The sequence below is a fragment of the Choloepus didactylus genome, chromosome 27, assembly GCF_015220235.1.
Source record: "Choloepus didactylus isolate mChoDid1 chromosome 27, mChoDid1.pri, whole genome shotgun sequence".
Lineage (NCBI taxonomy): Eukaryota > Metazoa > Chordata > Mammalia > Pilosa > Megalonychidae > Choloepus > Choloepus didactylus.
This window is the reverse complement of record NC_051333.1, coordinates 21,556,556-21,582,449: the sequence shown is the minus strand read 5'-3', so window position 1 is coordinate 21,582,449 and position 25,894 is coordinate 21,556,556. Positions and strand designations below refer to the sequence as shown.

The window sequence follows — 25,894 nt, the reverse complement described above, 5'->3', positions numbered from 1 at the left end:
TCACCTTTTTATCTTGGTGCAGAAAAACAGAGATCTGCAAAGGCATTTGGAGCACATGAAGTTACCTACTTCATTTCATTCCTGTCATTAAACATTCTTGAAGCCTATGATTTTTAGCAATCACTGTTTCTGGGGACGCCGCCCATGTAGAAAGTCCCTGATGCCCGGGAGTGAGTTAGAAAACTCGCTCAAGTTCACAGTTAAAAAGTAGCAAAGCCCAGACAAACAGCGGAGAATGGATGTAGCCCACCTACTTCCAATGATTACCTGTTATAAAGAATATGATGATAAACATTCCTGTATATAAGGCTTTGATTATTTCCTTAAAATCAATCCCTTGAAAATTTATTTCCTTTAAAAGAAAAAATCAAATTTGACCCAGTGGAACTGCCAAGTGGAAGGCCAGGTACTTGTCAAGGTCTCTGATGCTCTGGCCAAACAGCCCTACCCGCAGCTGCGGACAAGGCTCCGTCTCCCTGGACATGCCACCACTCAGGAAGGGCACAGAGAACGCCTGAATCCTGTGGCCTCCATGTGCCTCCCTAAATGAGAGGCCTGGCTGAGCTCTCCATGTCCCGGCCTCTCCTGGAGGAGGGGGCTCATTAAAAGCCACAAGAGCAGCAGCCAGGGGCCCTGGGGACTGTCACATCCGTCAGCACAAAGTAGGCCCACCAACTACAGCAGCGGATCAGAGCACAAGAGGGCACCTGGGGGATGCCTCTGTCGTTGTCCCTGGCAGAGAGGAGCAGGCTAATAAACGTGCAGCCGATGGCTTTTCTCTCCATGGTAGCTCTCAGGACGTGCTGGTGAGGAATAACGGAAGAGGCAGTGGCCCTTTCGGGGCTGCCAGTGCACAGACGGATGGAGCCCCGGTGCCGAGGGCAGGTGGTGTGGATGGATGAGCCCTGGTCACCCCTGTAGGTGCAGCACCTTCCACCCTTCCCGGGGGAGACCCATCGGCACTGTGCATTCATTGGCACACCCCAATTCCCTGCCTCAAAACATTAAAGGAACCCAACATAGCTGCTCGAAATGCGGCCTGGCATGCAGGACAGCCCGGTTCTGTCAGCACAGGCCTCCTTTCCACGGAGCATGTGTGGCGGGAGACCCGCTGGCGCTCACAGACCGGTGCTTTAAGTGCCTTACTGCATGCCATGGCCGGCGCGGATTCCCCAGGCAGCCTGGCTCCTCCAGCGGGTCACGATGGGCAGGGGGCATGCACAGAACCCCTCAGACCCCTGAGGACAGGCAGAGGCTTCCCGTGGACCCTCCCATGCCCTCCCAGCCAGCAGCCCACAGGCCTGTCTTCACAGGGAGCCCCATGAAAGGGCTGGACGCAGCCTTCCCCTGTGCTGTCGGGAAAGCCAGCACTGCTCCCCACAGCTGGGCTTAACCCTGCAGGCAGAGAAGCTTTGCAAACTGTCTGTAACAGCAGTCTCCTTAGACAGCGGTGCACCCAAATCGGGCCCACAAGAGAGTTTGCTTTCACTTGCAATGCTTTTAAAATTTTGAATCTGTTTCTGAAAATTAAAAATCAGGAAACAGCACATTCTGGATTGCAGCTTCTCTTAAACACGTGGAATAACACCTAGCAACCCAGAGCCAGCAGTCCCAAGTAGCGGCCGCCCCTTCAGAGGGGCAGGCTCTCCCCAGCCCTGCTGCAGTACCCACCACTCCCTGAGGCTCCACGCTGAGTGACAGGTGACATCCATCACTGAGCCGCCACGATGTCTCACCAACTTGCTGCCTGCATGTCAGAGCCTGTGACATCTGCCCAGCTCCATCAAAGAGGGCAAGGGTATAAAATGTCACCTTCATCCCAGAGCTCCCTGGGTCACGAGCACCAGCCGTGCCCCAAGCCTTCACCTCAATGCCTTGAGGCACCTCTCGAGGTTCTCCTGAGTCCCCTTCTCAGGGGACCACCGTTAGCTTTACCTTCTCAATATTTCAACTCAGGGTCATCTAGGGGGAGGAGAACTAAGCAACCAGGTTTGCAAATCAGACACTATCCTTTATACGTGATACCAAGTGGCCAGCCATGGCCCAAGGGTGGCCTTGTTGCTGCCTTTCCGAGGAGACAGACGCACGAGCTGTCGTCAGCCGTCTTCCACTGTGACCTGTCACAGATGGCCAAGGCTGCCTGACATCAGAAGGGGTGGTTGCCGTGGAGCTGGACTCAGGGGATCCTTCCTCGACATAAGGGGCTTCCTGTCCCCTTCCCCTCTTCCGTGATCGAACACAAGCAACTGGAAATACCTCCTGGCTTGCATTTATCGGCAGGCTCCATCTCCAACGGCAGGAAATGAAAGGCCCTCCAGCCAGTGACACCTCCGGGGAAGTGTCCTGCACATCTGATAGGGCAAGTGCGGGACTGGGGGCAGAGACTCTGGGTTCCGATGGCCCCAGGGTTGCAACCCTAGCTGCAGGGCCTTGCACAAATCCCTTTGCCTGAGCCTTGCAAATGGGGTGACAGCTGTGGCTCACCCGGGAACAGGGGTGGGAGGCTGAGGGGATCTGCAGGAGCTGCTGACGTGACTGGAAAGCTGCTGCCCCGGAGTGAAGCGCCTGTCCACTGCCAACACGAGCCCACCTGTAGTAAGCACAACGGCAATCACGGAGACCAAGAAAGTGCTTCACGCCAGCAATGGTGGTGAGACAGTGCTGCAGAAAGCTCCAGATCCCCAAAGACATTCCGTCCTCTGAACTCCATAGAAGCCTTCATGTAAGACTCTGCCTCTAGAGACTCAGGAGGAGCCGGTCTGCAGGGCGGTGATTCTACAGTAAGGTCTTCACTCTCTCTGACACCCAGACCCCTCTATTTTACTGCATTCGGAGACCATTCTCCTTCCCTTCCCACAACACCACAATATAAACGGTGTTGATTTTTCTCCCCAGTTACAAGAACAAAACGTCAGACAGTGGCCATGGAGGCTGTGACACCAAGACAGCTCTGAGGTGGCACCCAGAGGCCCTGGCTGCAGCAGGTACGGGCCCCTGGGCCCACCCAGGCTGCCCCTCCACGTTTCATACAAGGAGATTGGAAAAGTCAAGGTCCCAAAGGGCAGCAACATTAAGCCACAGCTTATGGGGGGAGTGGAGGAGACACCCTGCCAACGGAGAAGGTCAGGAACAAGACCAGAATGAAGGATGAGCAGGTCCTTCCCTCTAGATCTCAGAAGCACAAGACGGGTGACAGATGACCGCATTAGGGGCATGCAAATAAACAGTCCGTCGATTTGAGATCCTATCCCCGAAGAGATTAATATGATAGGTTATGTGCATGCTAACAGACTCTTTAGATCCTATGTCACCTCCAACAGCATGGCGCTTTAACCACATGACATAAAATAAAGATCCATTGAAAGCCCCCCTCTCTCCACAGTGTGACTGGCGGAAGGTGCCAACAAAAACACCTGCACCCCCACGGACGCCCCCTGGGGAACCCTGCCCAGGTACCACTTCACTGCGGGGCCATTTGCCCTGCCGTCACCGCCCCCACTGGACCGCACTCCTTGCTGTGGCGTTCGGCCCTGGGTCTCGCCCAGCTCTGACGGCCCACAGGGCCCTGGGAGTGGGCCAGGGAAAGTGCAAGGATAAAGAGCATCTGAGGGAAAAGAACTGGGCCCAAGCGACAAGACAGTTAAGGGAAGGAGCAGATCAAAACACAGCCAGCGCCCACGGTGCCCACAACTCATCCACATGTCCCAAGAGCTCAGGAGGGCACCTGGTATAAACTGGAGCTGGCAGAGATGTGGTGGGCTCTGTGAGCCTTGAAGATGGGTACGAGATGGCCAGTCGGAGCAGTGGGAACAGCATTCCGGACAGCAGAACCGGAGGCAGGGCTCTGCCCATGCAGGAGTGAGACAGAAGCCGGCCTGCTGGAGCCACAGCACATGTGTCTATGAAGGCGCACTGTCTGCCCCCAAGTAGGCTGGGCCTGCCTGGACACCAGCTGAGACAGACCCGCTCCTCACTGTGCTGAGTCTGGCCAGGATGAGGCACCATCACCCCCACGGCACGGGCTGTGTCCTGCCCAGAGGAGTGAGGAGCTGCATGGCCTCCAGCCAGCTGGTTCCCCTGACCACCTCCACCCAGCACCCTGGCTCTTAGCCTGTGTCCACATGTGGCATCTTCTGGGGAAAAGTGGCCCTGGGAGGGCCTTGACCAGCTGTTCCTGCCAGGCCCGGGTTGGACCTCGAGTGGTAGGTACAGACTTCTGGGAGTTTCTTGTTCTCCCCAGCACTGACCTGCACAGAGCCTGGGATTTGGGACAGTGCCCAGAGACAGAGCAGACGTCTCCTATGCGTTAGGGCGTGGCCCCCCAAAGAGACCATGGGGCTCACAACCGTACTCTCACTTCTGCCAGCAGGGAGGCCAGCCTGGATTTGGGACAGAGTCAGAGCCCCAGCAGGACGGTCACGCATTACCCAGGCCACACAAACCCGCTGGGCAACCACACTGGGCAGGAAATCAAAGCCAAGGGACTCCAACTCCCCCTGCCCACAGGCCCTTGGCAGGCTGCAGCTTTTCTGACAGTGGCACCCGCAGCCCACGAGAGCCCGGGGGGAGAACCTCCCCATACACGGAAGGCCCTGGCCAAGCCTGGAGGTGACCTAGGTCAGAACTTCTGGTTTCTGCTGCAGGCTGGCCCACCTCTCAGAGCCTTCCTCCCCCCGTGCGTCTCAGTGGCAACAGCCACGTAACCAGACACTTCCACCCAGGGTCGGGGGCACTGCCAGGCAGAGCAACGGCTTCCTTGGAGCAGCTAGAGGTGCAGGTCTCCTCCTTGCCATTTCCCAATGAGGGTACACCTGAGGGGGCTGGCAGCTGGTGTCCCCCGACATCCAGCCAGGCTGTGGCATGGCGAGGAGAGACAATCCAGAAGGAAGCGGGTTTCTGGGAGCCCAGAGCTGCTGAGAGAAGGGAGGAAGCAGCTGCTACTTACCTCATCTGCGTACTGGACGTCATCCACAGCATACTTCTCCTTGAAGTGCTCCCTGGAATGGATCCTCAAAGAGAAACAGAAGGAACCCCAGGTCAGCCTAAGCAATGGCTTAGCATGGGGCACCTTCCTGCCCGTCAAGCCCAGCCCATCAGGCCCCGGGCCCATCCCTGCCGTGGCCGGCACCCGGCACTGAGCAGATGTGCCCAACGCAGACTCAGAGGCCGAACGGCACAGGGCCACGGAGCAACCACTGAACCAAACCAGCCTCCCTGAAGTCCAGCCGACTTCCTCCCTGCAAGCCCCTGAGCCTGGCAGCCCGTGGCCAGTGGCTGCCGACGGACCCCCACCATCTCCCTCCAGTGCCAGCGAGAGCCCACCTGCCAGCCAGCCAGCACACCTGCTCTGGGACATGAAACAAGCTGCCTCCCAGCCTGCTATGAAGTCTCTTTAAATAAGGAAAGCAAAACATTTAATTAACATTTTTAAAAAAATCAATTATCAGTATCATTCAATACGATGAGAAAAACCCAAGAAAATTCAGTTTTCATCTCTGAAAAATGAGCCTGTGAGAAGACAAAGAGACAGAGTGGACGCAGCTGGGGAGCCCTCGCCCACCTCCAGGGTTCCTCCTGGGCCCAGCAAGCAGCCACCACCCTCTCCCCCCGGGTCTCTCAGCATCAACGTCACTGCTGGTGACCGAGCCTGCAAGGGGAGGAGCACTTGCTGAAGGGGAGGTGACACAAGCCAGCTCCAGCGACGCACACATGTGCCACCCCACGCCAGCCCACGCACGGGCACGTCACCACGCGGGGATACGTTCCGTCCTTGTCCCCACCCCCAGACGGGCTGTGGCCTTGTATTATCACTGTCACCAGGTGTTACAGCCAAAAGAGGCCTTGAGAAGAAAAACAGCAGATGGTTTTCAAGTTGTGCTTCCTGGGCTCTCAGGGGTGAGCAGATGACTGGGGGAGAGGGTGGGGACAATGTGCCTGGGGAGGCCCAGAGGGAAGAGGGGCCTGAGAGACCTTCAGGACTCAGGAATGATGACCCTGGGGAGCCAGGCCATGTCAGCGTCCCACCTGCCACCCCGTCCTTCGCAGCGACACCAGTGACCCGCACCACCGCCCAGGAAACAAGAGCCCCTCCTCTCTCTGAGCTCACCCAAACAAGTGTCCCCAACTGGACCGGGGCCAGGAAGTGGAGAGCCCGGGGCCCCGCGGCCAGACAGGTGGGCTGCAGGAATCAGCAGCGGGCAGCTCACAGCCCACACAGCCAGCAGGACTCGGCCACAAAACCCCCCACAGGCCGAGGAGACCCTGGTCTCGCTGTGATCCATCGGCAGCTCAAGACAAGCCAGGAAGCATTTATCGCCCTTTCGGTTTCTCTGAAGTGGTCACTTGGTGTCAAGCTCCAGCTGTTAATAACATTTGCTGTTAATAACATTTCATGTGTCTGCATTTGAGACAGGACTCAGAGGGCCTCTCAGGGTAGATCTGACACCTCTATTAACAAGCTGAAGGCGGTGCCAGACCAGGAGCTGATGACGAGCCCCTGGCCTGCACTCCGGAGGCTGTGGTTCTAGGGCTTGCTCCCAAGGCTCGTGGAGGCCTCCTAGACCCCCTGCTCCTGAACAGTGAGAGGCTCACTGAGTTCACCCTGCAGCTGCACGAAGGCTCATGCCAGGAAAGCGAGAGGCAGGACTGTCACCACATCCACTCTGACTCCCTGGGCCCAGACACCCCACATCCTCAGCAAGCCCCAACCCACCTCTGGTCCTCAGTCACATCATCACCACCAATGTGCTGCGACAGCATCAGATTCTGGGAGTGCAGAGGGCCTGCTTCGCAGCCCGGTCCTGGTGCCTCCCTGCAGAGACATCTCGGCCGACAGCGTGGGAACCTGACCTGCTCACCCCCACTTCCTTAGGAGCCCTGAACCTCCAATCTCACCAGAGCCCTTGTGCCAAGGCAAGACGCTGGTTATGTCCCCACTCTTACTGCCCAGGAGTCTTAGGAGACTTGAGGCCTGGGAATGTCTCCATGAAATAAACCTGAGGCCAAGGTCCTGACCAGGTGGAATCAGAGGCAGTGGGGGTGGCAAAGAGGGAAGGGATGGGAGGCAAGAGAAGGGGCTAGGGGAAGTCGGGGTAAAGAGGAGGTAAGGGAGGGAGAGCAACGGGGATGGGAAAACGAGGGCCTTGTGATCTACGGGTGGTTCCAGGGCTGTGTGTCCACCTGTCCACTCCCCACTTGCTGACCTCAAACCACTCCACTTACCATGGGGAGCCAAGGAGGGGCAAGGGCCAGCCACCCCAGGGGCTCCCGCTGCTGCCGCCCCAGCACCCAGGAGGAACTGAACACGGGGTCCCAGCCCTACCAGCCACCCTCGGCCCATGAGGTGCTTGCCCATACCCCCAATGGCTACATGGCCCAGCTCAGCCAGGGCACCAGCAGGGTCTCAAGGGCCAAAAATCACCTCCCTTAGCCACAGGTCTGGAGTGACCATTTGACAGGAACAACATTTTGATGGATTCAGAAGCACCACTCTCAACAGGAATAACCATTCGACAGATAAAACCTGAAAAGCCATGAGCATCTTTTCTGGCACTTTGCATTTTGTTCTTTTTAAAAAGGGCAGAGATAATTAAGTTTGAGGATACTTATCTTTCATGTTTTGGGGCTACGGTAAAAAATCATTTAAATGTCACCCTGACGGATAAGCATGCCAGATCACCACATCGAACCAGCCACCAAAGGTGCGGCAGGAGAGATTCTGGGGAAAGGAGGGGCTTAATAGGACAGATGCGTCCACAGGAGCCCTGCAAAGCTCCCAGAAAGGTCACCAGGCAGCTAGAAACCTGCTGGAGGCCCAGGCCGGGCCAGGGCAGGAGGCGGCTGCGTGGGGGGCCTGTAGCCCATGGGGTCTGGGGCTCAGCAAGGGCAGCTCACACCAGGACCCATCACATGGGAGACCCAAGTAGAAACAACTAGACCTGAGTTGGGGGGCTGGGATGGGCCAGTGGGGAAGGTAATCCCACCCCAGAAACTCTGCCATCCAGTGGAAGGGACAATTTTGGTAAGAGAGAGGGGGAGGTCTCCCTATCCCCACTCAAGGGGGCTTGTGTCCTCAGGAGCAGCCAGTGTCCAGGGACCCGGGCCCTTACAGGCCTCCTCCACCGGCAGCTGGGCCCAGCACGAGTTAGGGGAGGCCTTTCCAAGACCCCGGGGTCAGAGCCGGTGCCGGCTCACTCTGCAGCGAGGGCCGACACCCCATGCAGGGCCTCCGGTGGGAAGGAGATGCTGAATTAATGCTGCAAAGGGCAGACACGATGGAGCCTTCTAGAAAATGAAATTTCAGAGAGCAGGTCTTGCCAGCTAGCTGACCACCTGCACGCAGTTAATAAATAAGTAATAGAGCCAAATTACAGCAGTCACCATCAATTTCCCACGGCCAGAGGCGGCCTTCAGCTACAAGCAGTGCTGCGGCCTTTAGCTCGGCTCTCCGCAGATGCCCGGCACTTGCTCCCGGATGGGAGTCACCAACCATTTCAAGGTTCCATCAGCTAGTCAAAGAGAAATGCACAGCTCTCCCCAGCAAAGCGGGCGCCTGACCCCGGAGGCCGCTGCCGGGAGTGAGCCGGCCAGATGGCACGGCGTAGCAGCGGGGGGGGGTGGGGGGGGTGGCGAAGGAAAGGGAGCTGATCAAAATGAGGTCCCTGTGTCTCCCCTCCCAGCCCTGGAGCCCCAGGAGTGGTGCCAGATGGTGGGTTCTGTCAAATGCCCAGCCGGGCCGCAGGCTGCCCAGATCCTGTTCCAGAACCACCTGGGGCAGGAGCCAAGGAACTCCCTCCGTCCCTTCTCAGGAAGGCCTGTGCCCCAGACCCCCCTGAAACAGGAGGGAGATGGGACCGAGGCCCCAGAGAGGCTGAGGCAGCCTCAGGCCTCACAACGCAAGGTGTGCATGTATATGGGGCAAGGCTGTCAAAAATCCCACACGCGTATCACACATACACCACATGCATGCATACACTCCTCCACGTGCACACCACATACACACCGCTGTGCCAGTTTGGATACATTATGTCCCCCCAAAAAGTCATATTCTTTAATGCAATCTTGTGGGGACAGAATAGTCTGTTGATTAGGGTGGAAGCTCTGATTGAATTATTTCCATGGAGGGGAGGCCCCGCCCATTCAGGGTGGGTCTTGGTTAGTTTACTGGAGTATTTAAGAGAGAAGCTAAGAGCCGACACAGACCTGGATGCTTGCTGATGCTTGGAGATGTTTGCAGACGTGGAGAGAAGGACGTTTGGAGATGCTAAGCTAAGGGATGAAGCCCAGAGTGTGCCCTGGAGAAACTAAGAGAGGACCCCCAGATGCTTAGACAGAAATGCCCCCAGAAGCTTAGAGAGAAACGCCCTGGGAGAAAGAGGCAAGATGCACAGGAGCTGAGAGAGAGGAGCTAAAACTCAACCCAGGAGCAAGGGACCAGCAGACGCCAGCCCGGGCCTTCCCAGCTGACAGCGGTGTTCTGGACGCCATCGGCCTTTCCTCAGTGAACGCATCCTCTTGTTGATGTCTTAGTACGGACATTTTTATGGCCTCAGAACTGTAAATTTGTAACCAAATAAACCGCCTTTATAAAAACCAATCCATTTCTGCTATTTTGCATAACGCAGCATTAGCAAACCAGAACAACCACATACACACACTATGCAAACAAACACCACATACACACAGCACACACATACACAAACTGCATACACACCACATGCACACAAACACTCCTCCCACCACACATCATATACACAAACACCACATACACACACAGCACACACATAACACATACAAATTACACACACACCACATGCACACATACACTCCTACACACACACATCACATACATACAAATATCACACACATACACAATCTGCACACACACCATATACACACACTACACACAAATATCACACACACACATAAACTGCACAAAGACCACACACACACACACCATACACAAACACTGCATATACACACCACACCACACACACCACACACACACCCAGTCTGCCATACCAAAATGAGCAGGGCTCAGAGCCTTGGGTCCCCGGCCCTGAAGAAACTCACCCCACTCCTCCTGGGCAGCCTAAGGCCCAAACAGGCCCTTGGCAGGATCTGCAACCCCCACCTACAAACCCGGGCCAGGCACACCGTCTCACGCCCCACCGCTGAAGTCTCAGCCAGGGAGCAGGACAAAGCCAAGCAGCAAAGGTTCTGGGAAGGTTCCCCCAACTTGTCCCAGGCACTCACCCTCTATGAGCTCCTGGGTGTCAAATTAGAGGCAATTTCCCGCCTGCTCAGAGGCCCCCCCACACTCAGGCACCCCAAGCTGCCACTAGCTAAGCCCAATCCGAACAGGGGCGATGGGAAACACTCTCATATCAGAAGGCGCCACGCTGTTGTGAGCTAAGACTTCAGATAAAAACAAATTAGAAGCCACCACGCTCCTGTCCCAAAAGGGGCCTGGGAGGAGGATGAGCCCTGGCTGCCCAAGACCCCCTGGGCGTCTACAGTCCTGACAACAAGCCAGACTATTTATGCAGGAAGCGGCAGATCCTGCAGGCGGGGGTGGTGTTTCCCTGGGTGACTCTGGATTGCAGTATCTGCCAGATGGATTTTCAAAAGCCACCGAGAGAGACTGAAGAGGAAGCTGAGGAGCTTAAGGCCAAATGTTCAGTCTGGGGAGAGGGGGGTTGATTGCAAAGGCCAGGTAATCCCATCGGCCTCCCTCCCTGGGCCTCATCGATTAGCAGAGTGGCTGGGGGAGCAGCCCTGTTTGATCAGTCCTGCCCACCACCCAACTCCACCCCCCAAACACTTCAGCACTGCCTGGCTGCATCAGTCCTCCTCTCCCGAAGGCTCACCCCAGAGCAGACGGAGAGAGAGGCCTGCGGGAAGGCAGAGTGGGCAGCCAGGTCTGCAGGCGACAGGGGTGCCCTCTCTCTGCCGTGGGGCCGGGATCCCTCCCAGCCTGCACACGGAGCCCTTTCCCACCACGGAGACCAACCCTGCAGACCCATCTGTACCCCCAAGGTCACCTGCTCTGGACAGGCAGCTGGCTCGGCAAAGAGGAGGCAGACTAAAGGAGAACTTCTAACAGCCACTCTGAAGCCCTGCGGTGGCCAAGGCACAGAGCATTATTCCTGTATTATTTTGAAGATTATGCTCCAAAAAAGCCAACTGTGACCAGCTGTTCCCTGACCAACCAGATCCTGGATTTTAAACCCTCAAGTCAAGTGCCATTTGGCTCCTCAGATGGTGACTGCAAGAAAACACGGTGAAATGGGCTCAGGGTTTCCCACCAGACTGGGGAGTCCCCACGCAGGGACGAGGCCTCTCCTCAACTGGCCCAGAGCATGTCCACCCTCAACCAATGGACATCACAGAGCGGGCAGGCATGCCACGACTTCCTGCGAGAGGTGGCTCTCCAGAAAAGGAAACACACAGAGGAGGAGCCTCTGTGCACCCAGAGCCGCCACCTCTCCAGACAGGAACTCCAGGGGAGGCCCTGATCAGACCCACCCTGAAGGCGTCTTCCTCCCCCACGATCCAGCCCCACCTGTCCAGGTGGAGCCTCTGCCTTGGCTGCTGCGGCTGAGTCTCTGGGTAGTGGGGCATCTCAGCAGACTCTGAGCCAGGAGGGTGAGGGCAGCCAGATCAAAACCAAGGGACCACCCAGAGCCAAGGGCCACGTGACACCGGGGCCTCGGCTACTCTGGGAAGTGCCACTCACAGAGGACTTGGGCCACAACTCTGCTCGTGTGATCACTCTTTGTGGAGGAGGAGTTCAGGGAGAATCCTCTCACCTCTAAACTCACCAAAAGAATCTTCATCACTGTCTGTTACAGTTACCAGGGCCGTGGAACAAACAATCCCAATGCTTAGCGGCCTGAAAAACCATGTATCATGCTCATAGGTTCTGAAAGTTGGGAACTGGGCACAGCAAAGCAAGGATGGCTTATCTCTGCTCCACGAAGTCTGAGACCTTATCAGAAAGAGTCACTCACTCACTCTTGCATCTGGTGACTGGTGCTGGCTTTCGGCTGCAGGCTCAGTCTCCCTGCACACCGTCTCTCCACCTGGAGGCTGGGTTCCAGGGACAAGCGTCCCAGGAGAGAGTGCCAGGTGGAGGCCGCCGTGCATTCATGACTGAGCCTCAGAAGCCCTGCAGAGACACGGCCACCTCCACTCATCAAGGCAGACACAAGGTCGGACCAGGCTCGAGCAGGAGGGAAAGGAGATTCTGCCTCTTGACCAGGAATGGCAAGAAATGGTGCTGTGGCCAGTTTTACAATCTATCCTCCCCTCCCCACCCAATATTGGGGCCGCCTCATTTCAGTGTCGCAAATGTAACTGTCCTCACAATGACCGTCACTTTAATAACAGCCCTAGAGGCACCTGGTGAGATGTGTCACTGTTGTCTCACAGACACAGCACTAGAGGCCTAGACAGTGACCGGGAACCCTCTTCTCCCAGTGCAGCTAGCAGAGAGGCCCCGCCGAGCAGCCAGGCAGGCCAGGCCCCCAGTCACGCTGAGCCCGACTCCTCTTTCACAGCTCAGCAGTTGTAAGGGTTCAGCTAGGAATGTCATGCCAACGGGGCTACTTCCACTGTCAACAACAAAGAAACTGGCAGGAGGGGAGGCGAGAGCCGGGAGAGGTGGGGCCACCCCACAGCTGCCTGGGCCCTGCCTTGACAGGGCAGGCAGAGGGTCCCCGGGCGAGAGCAGACACACATCTAACTGGCCTGGTCTCGTCCCCATCTCTGCCTCCCCTGATCTCCCCCCTGAAGCCTGGCACCACGGGGAACCGGAGTCCCCAGGAGGACCCAAGCCTAGGAGGACTCTCACAGAGCCCCTGCTGGCAGTGCAATATCCCAGTGCCCCACCCTAAAGCAGGCACCCAGCTCAGGGGGAAGCTATCCTCACACAGCAAGGCAACGACCTCGGAGAAGGCGGGGACCCAAGTGTTAGCCCAGCATCTACTCCAAAGGCCAGCTGCCTCAGGGCGTGGCCACACTCACCCTCCCTCCCAAGGGCCAGGCCAGCTGGAGGAAGCCCCTCCCCAGGGAAGCTGGACCTGCTTCCTGTCCACTGCTGATTCTGCTTCAGCTGAGTCTTCAGCAGAGCAAAGGCTCAGGGCCAGGCTGGGATCCTGCCAAGCAGCCCTGGGGCAGGACGGTCACCAACTTGCCAATCCAACCCCCTCACCCCAAGATGGGAGGAAAGGCAGGGGCAGGGCCCACAAAGGACGCTACCGAGTTCTCAGTGATGAGCTGCGGGGGGGCACGGAGGGGGAGCACGAGGCAGAGGGGAAAGAGGGAAAATGGGAAAGCCCTGCCACGGCCCCTGCCCTCTGCAGCAAGCAGGGCCCCTGCAAAGCCAGGCACCTTGTCACTCAAACCAGCCACGGACTCACCAGCCTGCCTGGTGGGGACCCGTCTGTGGCACCAGGCAGCAAAGGCTGTAATTTCTACATTAGCCCAGAATACTCACTCTCCAGGCAGAGAGGACAGGCTGGAAGACTTGGTAAGCAAGTACTTAGCGGGATTCTCTGATTGTGTCACATGTCCCCAACTGACTACAGCTACTGCCTCAAGGCCTGTGAGCAGGCAGGAGTGGCTCCCGGGAAGGGTGGCACAGCAGGGGCCCTGGAGCTGGCCGGGCCAGGGATGCTGGGGAGAGGGGGAGCCTCTGGGCACCACCAAGGCCCGGGGTCTGACTCCTCTCCACGCTCAGTCCTCGAGCCTCGACCCCTGCGCAGAAGAGGAGGCTGAGGGAGCGCCCGTACCTGAGGCCTGCACAGCTCAGCCCCGAGGCAGGCACACCGCAGGGGCAACGACTCCTGCTCATCAGCGATGGGCCTCAGAGAAGGGCCCCGGGCTGCCCTCCCTCCCCAACCAGCCCCCCCACCCTCCAGAAGAGGAACACATTCCATTCTGCCATGCAGGAGTGAGGGCTGTGGCCCACTGAGACCACAGCCTCAGGCATTTTAACAAAGCTGGAAAGCTGGAATTTAAAGATTAACAAACTGCACCTCCAAACACAGACACCCCCGCCCTCCAGCACCATGTGCAGCTCTGGCTCTGAGGCGCCTTCCCAGCTCGGGTGTGGAGCATGCCCTCTGGCAGGCATGACCCCTGACCCTTCCTGCCAACAGGCCCGCCCTGCCCCCATCCCACAGCCCCCTGTGGCCCGGTAGCACACCCCAGAGTGCTCCTTACTTCCCCATCCAGGTGGCATAGCTGGCAGGAAGCTTGGGCACGAACAGGGTTGACTTGCCCGAGTCAACGTCCACCACGCCGTAGCAGCCTGACTCGGTGACGCCGAACGCCCAGTGAAAGAAGGACTCCTGGGGCAAGAACAAGGACCCGCGTTACCCAGCCGGCAGGACAGAGACGGGCACCAACCAGAGCGTCCTCCCACCTGCATCCTGGAGGCCGGCTCAGGCCCGACTCCCCTCAGCACCCGCACCCCAGCCTCGCACAGCCCCTTAGCCCCCTGCTCCCACTGCCCTTTGTGGTCTGCCCATCTCATCTTCCCATAAGGGGCGGCCTGTCTTGCTCCTCTGTTCCTGCCTAGGGCCCTCGCTGATCACGCAGGTCTCACACGTGTGCCCCGCCCCACCTCCTTGCCACCCCCGGGGTCCACGCCAGGGAACCCTGGTTCACAGCACCCATCCAGCCCCACGGTCCGGCTCAGCCCTGCCCTGCGCCTCTCGGTCTCCCCCGTGGCTGCAGGCAGGAGAGACGCCACCTTGATTTAGACCCCCAGCCCAGGCATCTGCACCAAAATGGATTCCTCTACTTGGACTCCTTACTTCCTTCTCCCACTCCCAGGGCAGCTGACGGACTTCCGTGTTTAGCAGTAAATGCTGAGCTAAAATAGATGTTTAAACGTACAAGGTAGAGGAGCAGCTCTTCTAAAATTATCCTCGGGTAACATCAGTAAGGGAGCCAACAGATGAATTTAGGGAATCAGTTTTTAAACCACAGAATATTTAAATCTTCGAGAAGCATCAAGACTATTCAGAAAATACTTCCTTAAGCCTCCGTGCCTTTCATCACGGGCTTGCAATCCCCAGCAAGGCAGAGGAAAGGGACGCTGAGAAAGGACAGGAGGTGCTTTCCGCAGAAAACATCCTGCAATCACACTCAGCAGCGGCCCCTCTGGGGGGCACATGTCGGGCAGGGAGCCACCTCCCCTCCACCACGCAGTCCCCTCGCATTCCCCTGCAGCTCCTGGCCCAGACTCCAGACAGCCCCGTCCCCTCGGCTCTGCCTGCCCCCAGGGAGGGGCTGGTGTTCCCACTGTGGCCAGGCCCCAGCTCTGGGCCCGGCAGGAAGGAGTCAGAAGACGGGGTTCCAGTGCCAGCCTCAGCCCTTGGCAGGCTATTTCCTCTCTGGGCCTTGGAATCCTCACCTGTAAAGTAGGCGCAGTGCCAGGGATCAGCATGGGGGCCGGCTCAAGGCCCCCCCCCGCACCCTGGGTGAGCCCACTGGTTGGGTGTCCTTGCTCCTGCTCCTGGGGACCGAGTGCTGCCAGGGATTCTCTGCCAAGGCTGCCACATCCACACTGGCTTCCTGCGGCCCCCGCCGTCCCCACTGCAGGCAGACTGCGCCCAGGAACTCAGCCTCCCTCTCTGCACCCTTCCCCTCTGCCGGCCCTGGCCACAGGCAGCTCCCACCACCCCCATGCTCACCCTTCCTGTGCACGCCTGGAACACCCACCCACCTCCACCTGTCAGATTCGCCCTGGCCTTCCAGGCCCAGGCCCAGCGCAGCCTCCTCCGTGAGCCTTGCCTGCCGGCTCCCCCTGGAGCACCACTTCTCAGTGCGCTGAACTGAGGGAGCCGAGGCTCCGACCCAGCCCGGCCGCCTCCATGGGCCTCTCCAGGCTGCCAGCAGGGGTGAAGCCACTCCCCACCCACGAGGCCCAGGGCTGGAGGGATGCAGCCAGGCCCCCAGCGGGGGCACCGCAGAGGCACAGGAAACCCCCAGGCTGCTCACCTGGCGGAAGAGGACCCCGGTGTCCGTGCAGTAGCGCTGCGTCTCCTCGCCGCCCTGCAGCAGCACCACCGAGCCGGCTGGCACCGCCACGTTCTTCCGCAGCCGCTCGCACAGGCGCCGCCGGTTCAGGCCAAACAGGGCCAGTGGCACCTTCAGGGTCTCGTTTCCCAGCCAGAACGAAGGTCTGCAAAGACACGAGCACAACCGGCCACGAGCACCTCCGTCAGCACCGCTAGGCCCGTCCGCTGCCTGTGGCGCTGAGGCGACTGGAGCACGAGCCTGCCGGGACCCCCACCCCCCGTCAGCCCTGGGACCCCGAAACTGGTCCCTGAGGACCACAGTGGGCTCATCAACCACACAAGTGGGGAGGAGGGACGGCTGGGTCTGCTCGACCAGGGTGGGCAGGCGAGGCCACGGTCTCAGGGAACGTCAGTGGTGGCGCAGGGACACACCCACCTCCTCAACTCGCGCCCTCGATCTGGCTGAACCTGCCGTCTGGGTGGGCCTGGCCGGCTGCCCACCACCACGCCTTCTGTAGACCCCACATCCGGGGCCCCAGCCCCACCCCACGCACACAGGGCCCCCAGTACTGGGCCCCCTGCTGAGCCCAGAGAGTATGTCCCAGCCCCAGTCCGGCCTCTGGGGGCCCCTGGCACTGGGGAGCATTCTCTGCTGAACCCCGGCCAGTCACCGGACCCTCAGAGCCCTCTCCACCCACACAGTCTCCTCCCTCCTGGCTCAGCCTCCACGCAGGGGTGCCCAGGGCTCCATCCAGGGGACTGCTCCCTAAGGGCACCCTCGCTCAGCACCAGGAATGTGTCCCCTGCCCGCCCACAGCGCCTCTCGGGTGGCAGTCAGCTCAAACTGAGTGGGCCCCACACAGGCCTCCACCCCTGCCTCCCTCCCTGTCCTCCCCACTTATGCCCCTTTGCTCAGGCTGAAAACCCTGACACCATCCCTGACTCCCCTCTCAGTCCACCTCCCACCCAACAGCAAGTCCGGTCAGCTCTACTTCCATGGACATCCAGAACCCGGGCCCTCTCCCGTCCTCAGGGCCCCCCCAGAGTGGTTCCTTGCAGCGTGGTCTCCTACGAGGACGCCACAGGGATCTCCCAGGGCTCTCCGAGCCCATCTCCACCCACAGCCAGCGGGATCCCTTGAAAATGCCAATAAGCCCAGGTGCTCCTGAACCCATCCCCTCACCACTTCCTACAGTACTTAGAACAAAATGCAAACTCATTCCCAGTCCAAAGGCTCTGAGGGATCGGCCCACCCACTTGGCCTGCTCCATAGCCCTGCGCTGAGGACACCCTCCCGCTTCCCTAAACACACCACTAAGCTCCAACCTGGGGGCCCTCACTCCCACCTGAGGGGCTTCACCCCTTGCAGCTCCCTATGAGGAGCGCTCTCCTCCCAGGAGCCCACAGGGCTCAACTCACTTTCTGCCCCTCTGCTGAGAGGTGTTTCCTAATCACCCCACCTAAGCCAGTCCCCACCACACAGACATGGGATCCCCTCTGTGTCTCTTTGAAGCATCTGTCACCACCTAACATTGTGTAATCATTTGCCTGTTGTCTCTCCAGCTAAAATGTCAGCTCTGTGAGGGCAGGGCTCTTGCCTGGTTCCTGGCACCTAAGAGTGCCTGGGATAAAGCACACGCCCAGCATCTGCAGAGTCAATGAATAAATGGGGGCACCATGGGCAGTCCCCGAGAACAGGCTGGATACCCAAGTGTGGCTGGAGAATGGGGTTGGCACGGGAAGGTGAGAGGGTAGTAAGTGCAGGAGGCAGCTGTGCAGGTTCCCAGGTATATGTATGTGTGTGTGGGGGGGGTGACCATGGAGGACAGGGGTGGCCCAGAGCTGGTGCAGTCACCAAGGTGGGAGAAGGGGGGCTCCAGCTGGGACAACCACAGCGAGAGCCAGATGGCGAGACAGAGGCTTCCGTCACAGCCCTGCAGCTGTGAAGGGACCTCGGGCACCTCCCGCTCTCACCTTGCCAGCCTGGGGACCCTCAGAGCTCCTGACCCTTGCACCTGGGACACACAAGCAGGTGACAACTCCTGCACATCTTTCTCCAATGCCACCTTCTCGGGGTGGCCTTCCCAGACCTCCCTATTTAAACTTGCAACTCTCTCCCCTGCCCTCCCCACCCTTGGATCCTGCTTTTTTTCCTCCCTTAGCACAGAGGAGGGTTTCTCCACCCTCCCTCGGGATCCAGTTTCCATCCTGCTGTGCCCAGGAGATGTGGGGAGATGGACAGGCTCCCTCACCCCTGGCTCCCTCCCCAGCAGGTCCGGCCAGGCCACCCCTTCCCACGGCACAGGCCTCGCTGGGCTCTTGGCCAGCTTCTCTCCCCCTCGCTTCTGGTGCCCTGAACTGCCCACACTTCTGTCAAATGGCAGGCACTGAGCTCTCTTCCATCACCCTGAGTGAACCATCTGCCTCTGGCCAGATCCCTGATACGATGTGTGTCATCTACTAACATAAATGTCACAATAGTTTGTTGGTGGCGTCCATCTCTGCCCACCAGAATGTGAACACCACAGAGGCAGGGATCTGTGTCTGCTCTGGTTGCCGCTGTGCTCCGAGGCCTGCTCGGCACCCGGCACGTGCTCAATCAATGTCCGCTGAGTGAACGATGGCTGCGGTTCACACGTGGGGCCACACGTGCAGCTGGGCAGTGGGTGGAACACAGAATCCTGGCCAGGAAGGGTGGAGGAGCAGTGGACCCCTTCCCCGGGTAGGGCCCCACACCCCCTCCCCAGGCCTCACTTCCCTCCCTGGGGTGGATGGGTAGAGGTGGGCGGCCAGGGCTTCCTCGAAGCCGGGCTGCTTTTCTGCACACTCAGCCCCAAGGATGCCAGGAGAGAGGGAGAAGGAAGGTGGCCATGTAAACACAACATCATCCCAGCTGGCCTCAGCAAGGAACTGAAAGTGCAGCTGCCAGCACCCATGCCTGGGCCTCCCCCAGCTTCCCCTCACCGGGGAAAGCCTGTGGTGGGGGCGGGTGGGGGGAGCGCAGGGAGGACTCACATCTCAGCAGGCAACATGGAGGCCACTGTGACAGCTGGCCTCAGCTAAAGCTGCCCCCGATCCGCCGGGCCCCATCACCAACAGCACCATCAGCTGAAAACGCCAGCCCCAGCCCGCCAGCCTGCAGAACCCAGCCCTGCCCACCTCATCTCCCACCCCCACCCTCCTCTGCTCCAGCCTTCCTCCTTAAACACATGCAGCCCCAATGTGGAAAGCTCTCAGAGGGCTGGGCCCCCAAGAGGCCTCAATCCTGCAGGGCTGCCAGAGAGGGACCTGTTGGCCCAGGAGCGACTTGCCCAAGTCAAGTGAGGAACTACTATAGTAGTACTGACTCCTCCAAGGGGCACAGCCAGAGCCAGGCTCACCCCGGCCCATCCCAGACCCAGGCACTGGGCACGAGAAGGGCAGCTCAGCCTGAGCCACCAGGCGGGTGACATGCTCTCATCATTAATTACCAGAGGACACCTCAGATCAAGGTTTAGAGAGACATGCCCTTTGATTTCTCACGGCATAAACCAAACTCCCAGAGAGACCATCAGGCCCAAAGCCAGAGCAGGTGACTTCTCCCTGCAAATTCAGCAACGACGCCAATAAAACACCTCCCACTGGGCTTTCTCACCTGAATTGTTACTGATGTTGTCACAAACGCTGAGGACTGGCGGTTTGGTGTGCCGAACCCTCTATCATGGGACTTGCCCTTAAAAAGCTCATTACTGCAAAGGAGAGGCTAAACCTGCTTATAATTGTGCCTAAGAGTCTCCCCTGAGTGCCTCTTTTTGCTCAGATGTGGCCCTCTCTCTCTCTAAGGCAACTCGGCAGGTGATCTCACTGCCCTCCCCCCTCTACATGGGATCTGACTCCCAGGGGTGTAAATCTCCCTGGCAATGCAGAATATGACTCCCGGGAATGAATCTGGACCTGGCATCATGGAATTAAGAACATCTCCTTGACCAAAAAGGGGATGCGAAATGAAACAAAATAAAGTTCCAGTGGCTGAGAGATTCCAAATGGAGCCGAGAGGTCACTCTGGTGGACATTCTTATGCACTATATAGATAACCCTTTTTAGGTTTTAATGCACTGGAATAGCTAGAAGTAAATACTGAAACGATCAAACTGCAACCCAGTAGCCCTGACTCATGAAGACGACTGTATAACAATGTAGCTTACAAGCGGTGACAGTGTGATTGCGAAAGCCTTGTGGATCACACTCCCTTTATCCAGTGTATGGATGGATGAATAGAAAAATGGGAACAAAAAACTAAATGAAAAATAGGGTGGGAGGGGGGGAATGATTTGGGTGTTCTTTTTCACTTATTTTTTTATTCTTATTTTCGCTTTTTCTGGTACAAAGAAAATGTTCAAAAAATAGATTGCAGTCATGAATGGACAACTACATGATGGTACTGTGAACAGCTGATTGTACACTTTGGTTGACTGTATGGTATGTGAATATATCTCAATAAAATTTAATTAAAAAAAAAAAACAAAAAACACCTCCAACTGGATACTGCTTGAGCTTTGGTTAACTGGCCCCTGGGATTTAAACAGCAAGGCCGTGCCGTCCCCAGTCCCAGCATAAATGGGGCACACTTTCCTGCAGGTGGCTGAGCACGTGGGCAGGTGCCTGAGGGGCAGCAGCAGGGGCTGGTGGATCAACAGCTCCGCACATGCAGAGACAGGGAGAGCGAGCCCCCAGCCCCACGGACCAGCCCTCCCCCGCACCACCACCCTGGACTGCCAAGGCACTGCAGTGCCCCAGGGAGAGAACAGGGTGGTCAGGAGGGTGTGATGCTGCCCTGCAGCCCATCCCTGTCTCCAGGTGGCCCTGTAACCCTGCCAGCCCAGGGTCTCCTCTCTGCTCTCCTCAATGGCCAGCTGCAGGGTTCCTACCAAGGCCCACAGAGCCCTGGCGATTCGAGCACAGAATTCAGGGACCCCACGAGCTTGGATGGGGAAAAAAATGTATCTTTATTTTCTCTAATCTCTAACTCAAATTTCCATTCCCTTCCATTTTGAGTGTAAGCAACTAACCACAACAGTGTCACAGCACGTGAATCTGTCACCAACAGAAAGCACAGGTGTTTTCACAGCCCATCCCTGCTGCTGCACTCTCCCAAAACTGCACTTGTGCTCATCACTACTTCAAAATTAAGGTGGCTGTTAGACCTGCCGCTAAGTTTATTATCTAATGTGTTAATACTGAGTCATACGTTATATCACACACTCGTTATTTTAATATTTTAATAATTGTATTTCAACGCAATTGGTTTTCCTTGTAATCATCCATGTTTTATTTCATGCATTCAAAACCATCACGCTGAGAAGGGGTCCTAGGTTTCACCAGATGCCAGTGGGGCCCTTGGCAGAGACCAGACGAGCACTAGAATAAAAGCCATTGCTGGACAGGACCACAATGCTAAGCTTCTAGCAAGGGACTAGCCTGCTTCTATGTCTCGCATCCACGGTCTCCAGCTCGGGGCCAGGCCCCAGCGGGTGCCCAGTCAGCCCACTGGCTCACTAAGTGTCGGCAAGGCCAGCCCCATCGCCCTGGCTGGAGGAGGCTTCCTGGCAGCTGGCTGGAGCCCCCAGCTCCTCCTGCTCCCCTGTGAGAGGGCCATGTGGAGTCAGGACCAGGCTGAGGAGCCAATAGGGTAGTGGAAAGGGGGCACTGAGTGGCCAGTCTGCCTCCCGCAGACCCACTTCCACCCCATCCCCAGGGTCAGCCCAAGACCTCTGCTCCAGAGGCACCAGGTTCACATCAGGGTGGGGACGGTCTCTGATACAGGTCGCTGACTCTGGTTTGACCTATGACCTGACAGGCATACACCCAGGGCAGCTCACTTGCTGCTTCTCACTGGGTAAAGGCTCTCTGGGCATCAGCTCTCTGGGAGCCACTTAGAGAACGAAAGCTAGATCTTCATCGTACTCCTCAGAATTCTGTCCCTCCTGCAACCCCCAAATCCTTTCCTCGATCAGAGTCTCCAGGAAAGCTGCAGGGACAGGATGTTTGGACTGATTTAGAGTAAAGCCCCCCTCCCTCATTCAGCTTCCCTCCTCCTTTCATTTACTTTGGGTGCTAATCAAAGGGCAGCCTCAGGTACACCCTGTGGATCCAAACTGAACTGGCCCCTGGGCTCACGGGTGGCAGGAAAAGCATGAAGGAAGCAACCCCTTACCCAGCCAGGAGGGGCAGACAGGGAAAATGTCATGTCAGTAGGGACAGCTGGGATTCTGCGGAGTTCAGAGCAGGAAGTCTTTACTGAGGGGCAGGGGGCAGGGTCTTCTGGGAGGAAAAGCCAACTGAACTTGGCCTCCGAGTATGAATGATGTAAGGGACAGGGGCGTTCCGGCGCCTGGAGGTGAGTGGGCAAAGGGAGAAGAAAAGCAAGGGGCGCAGGTGCAGACAGGTCTGGCTGCAGCAGACCCTGTTCCGGGAAAACGTGGCTCAAGAAGGCAATGCCCCTTCCCAGCAAGTGCCAAGAGGACCCTTTCCCAAGGAGTGGGAAGGAAGGACTGACCTCAGAGCAGAACCTCTCTAGGGGCTGCAGGACCCTCACTTTAAACCTGAGGCCCCTGCCCAGGCTGAGGAGGCCGAGCAGGATCAACACCAAACACCCCCTCAAGCAACATCTCGCATTCATAAATGAACCTGAGATAGGGCTTCTGTTGCTTCCACAGCACATGGGCATGCCCCAGGCACCCGGGGCTCTTATGGGCCTGCACTCTCCCAGGCTTCAGAAGGAATGACAGGTGACCAAACCGGATTCCCAGGCAGCACACGACCATGACTGGACAGTGTGATGCCTAGGCACACCCGACACTCTGACTTATCCTATGATTGCAGCTGGGGCAGAGCTTTGCTGCAAACACTCGAACCTCCTCCACGCAGGGAAGCCCCCAAGGCTCGGCCTCAAGCTCAAAGTATCTGGCAGGGCAGCCCCATGCAGCCTCAAGTGGCTCTTCCCCAGGAGGCCCCATGGAGCTCTGGAGGCCTCCTGCACCTCTTAGATCTCCCCTCTAATAGCACACCTAGCCAGGACCTCCGTCACTCTGTTTTACTCCCTCACCCATCCCTGCACCATGGCCCTGAGCGTCAGCTTCTTCTCAACCTTGTCTTTGCTAGAAGAACCCTCCTTTTAGGATGCAGCCAGCTCCAGGCTGACTCCCAACCCATCACTCAACCTGGATAATCCTGAACCCAAATGCAGCCCCTGAAACTCTCTGGGACCTCCTAGCCAGGCCAGACATGAGGACACCAGACCTACATCCAGGCACCAGCCTGCACTCATGCTCATTAAGGTGGGGTCACAGGCTGGGTTCAGGGATCTGACCTAGGGTGCTTTGATACTCATTTGGACCTCTGCATGCACAGTGCCCTGGTCAAGGGGTGTCTCATTGCTCAAGGACTAGCAAAAATGTCACCCGGGTGTCTCATTGTTCAAGGACTAGCAAAAATGTCACCCAGGGTGTGAAGCTTTCCCACTCTCCCGAGCTCAGAATCCACACCCCTCCATGGCACACACCAAGACCAGAAACAGACATCAGACAACAGGCTCTCCTGTATCTGCCTGCTCCAGAGCCTGTAAGGACCAGAGGGCAGGCCCAGCGCTGTTCCTGGAATACAGCAGGTGCTCACTAAATGTTTCATGGGTATGTTCTGAGCTCTCCCAACCTTGGGAGCCAACTGAGAAGCCATTTTCTGTTGCCATCCACCGACCCCCTTCCAAAACTAGAGATGCATTCAGTCTACCAGTTCCCCGATCCCAATCTCAGTTCCCAACTTGGCACCAGGGAACTGCCCCCAGCATTGCCCAGGCCTGCACTCCCTCCCTACAACCCCTCCCCACTACTGGTCCTTCCCCTGAACCCACACGCAGCCAAGGGAAGGGATTCCTGGAAAGCAGATCTTAGCAGATTAAAGCTTCAACCCCTCAGGACAAAGTCTGGAGAGTCTATCTGGGGCACCACACCCTCCAGCCCAGGGAACCTGCCCCACCTCTCCTTGTCCCCAGCACACTCTGAACTGTCTTGTCTCTCAACCTTTGCTCAGATGTTCCCTCAGCTGGGGCATCCTCCCCATGCTTCAGTGGGTCCCTTTGTCCACACTTCCTCCAACCAGGACCACCCATTCTTTCATTCAACAGAATTTACTGTGCACCTACTGTGGGTAAGGAATAGCCATGCCCAGCAGTGAGCCAGAGAAGAGTCCTACCCCTACATTCCAGAGACGGACACAATAAACAAGTAAAATTAAAAGCACTACATACCTCAACAAATGGTGACAAGGGTTACAAAAGTGAGACGGGAGGTTGGGGAAGGCTTCTCCGAGGAGGTGCCATCTGGGCCCCAGGGGAGGAGGGGAAGTACCCCGCTGGGGAAAGGGGAGTCCTAGCCCATCTCAAACACGCCCTGGCAACGCCGGGGTCCCATCCGAGGGTCGTGGCAGTGAACACGCGCGTCGACCCGAGCCCCCCACCGCGGCCGCACACGGTGGGGACGCCACCCGCGGCTGGGCCCGGAGCGCCAGGGCAGCCCCCAAGCCCCAGCCGGCAGCAGGGAGAGAGGAGGGGAGTTGGGAGCCCCAGGGTGACTCCCGCCTGGAAGCGTGCATCTAGCGGCCCCGCGCACGGAGGCTGGCGCCAGGGGAAGCAGCGCGCTCCCCGCGGCCACACAGCCAGGCTGGCCGGGACGCGGGCTAGGGACCCTCACCCACGGCCCAGCCGGAGAGACCGAGGCCTCCCTCCGCGCCGGCGGGCCAGAGCGAAGGAGGAAAGCAGCACTCACCCTGCCGCCGCCGCCGCCATGTTCGCCCGGCACGAGCGTCACGTGAACTCCGGCGTCAGCTGAGCGGGCTGGGGGGTGGGGGTGGGGTCTACAGAGGTGGGCGGGGCACGGGGCGGGGACTGGGGCGGGGCCAGGAGCTGCCCGCCGGCCTCGGGCTGCAGGCGAGGGGCGGGGCCCGAGGGGCGGGGCCGGGAGCCTCTGTCCCTCCCCCAGAGGCCGGCCCTCAAAGTCGTGGAGGGGAGGAGCCTCGAAGGAGGAGGCGAGGGGCGGGGCAGCCGGGCAGGTGACTCCGGGGTAGGAGGGCGTGTCCCCAGACAGGCAAAGGACACGCGGAAAAGAAGCAGCCTTGAGGAGGAAGGAGAGGGTCGCTGACCCAGCCTGGGGCAGGGCCAGAGATGAGAGCTGTTGCTTAAGAAAGGAAACAGCTTGAGCAAAGGCGAGGGCAATTGGGAGAACGGAAACGTTCCGGGTCGCAGGAGAGGGGGGCGGACAGGTAGTGAGAGGTGCAGCCTGGGAGGTAAGCAAAAGCCAGATCCACCGCAAGAGCCTGTCAGGTGGGGTCTTTTCAAAGCTCCCTCAACTGCAGGGGGGAGAAGCACCCAGAGGAAGGGAGGCTGGTGAGGAGGCTAAGGAGAGGTGGGTACAATCGAGAGGGCTTCCCCCTCTGCCCTCCTGGGCACCGTGTTGGTGCTGAGACCCCAAGAGACATGTTGGGGTAGGGGTGGGGTGGGATGCGGGAGGCAGATGGCACCCTCCCTGGGCTGCACATGCCTTAGAATAAAAGCACAACCAAGAATGACAGCCACAGATATGGGGCCCTTCCTTTGCCAGGCGCTGGCCCAGAGGCTTTGCAGATGTTAACTCATTGAAATCTCACAGCAGCCCTGTGAGGCTTAGTGCCATCTTCAGGGAGGAAACTGAGGCACAGAGAGGTAGGTCACTTGCCTGACCTCACACAGCACTTAAGTGGTGAGCCCAGGCTGCACACTAGGCAGTTGCACCCCTGAGCAGCACCCCACACAGCTTCTGTGAAGAAAGGGGGCCCAGGGCTGGTGGGGGAGG

General features: G+C 58.3%; 1 protein-coding gene across 1 annotated transcript in view; it reads right to left on the bottom strand.

Moving 5' to 3' along the window:
* PEPD (peptidase D) overlaps window positions 1-24,914 on the bottom strand; it is a 116,137-nt gene extending 91,223 nt beyond the window's left edge. Inside the window, exons 1-4 of the mRNA XM_037820361.1 lie at window positions 24,833-24,914; window positions 16,012-16,195; window positions 14,227-14,354; window positions 4,946-5,009 (exon numbers count right to left, since the gene is read on the bottom strand). Coding sequence (XP_037676289.1) covers window positions 4,946-5,009; window positions 14,227-14,354; window positions 16,012-16,195; window positions 24,833-24,852 — 396 coding nt within the window. The 5' untranslated portion in view covers window positions 24,853-24,914. The remainder of the gene's footprint in view (window positions 1-4,945; window positions 5,010-14,226; window positions 14,355-16,011; window positions 16,196-24,832) is intronic.
* Between the last annotated feature and the right edge of the window lie 980 nt (window positions 24,915-25,894).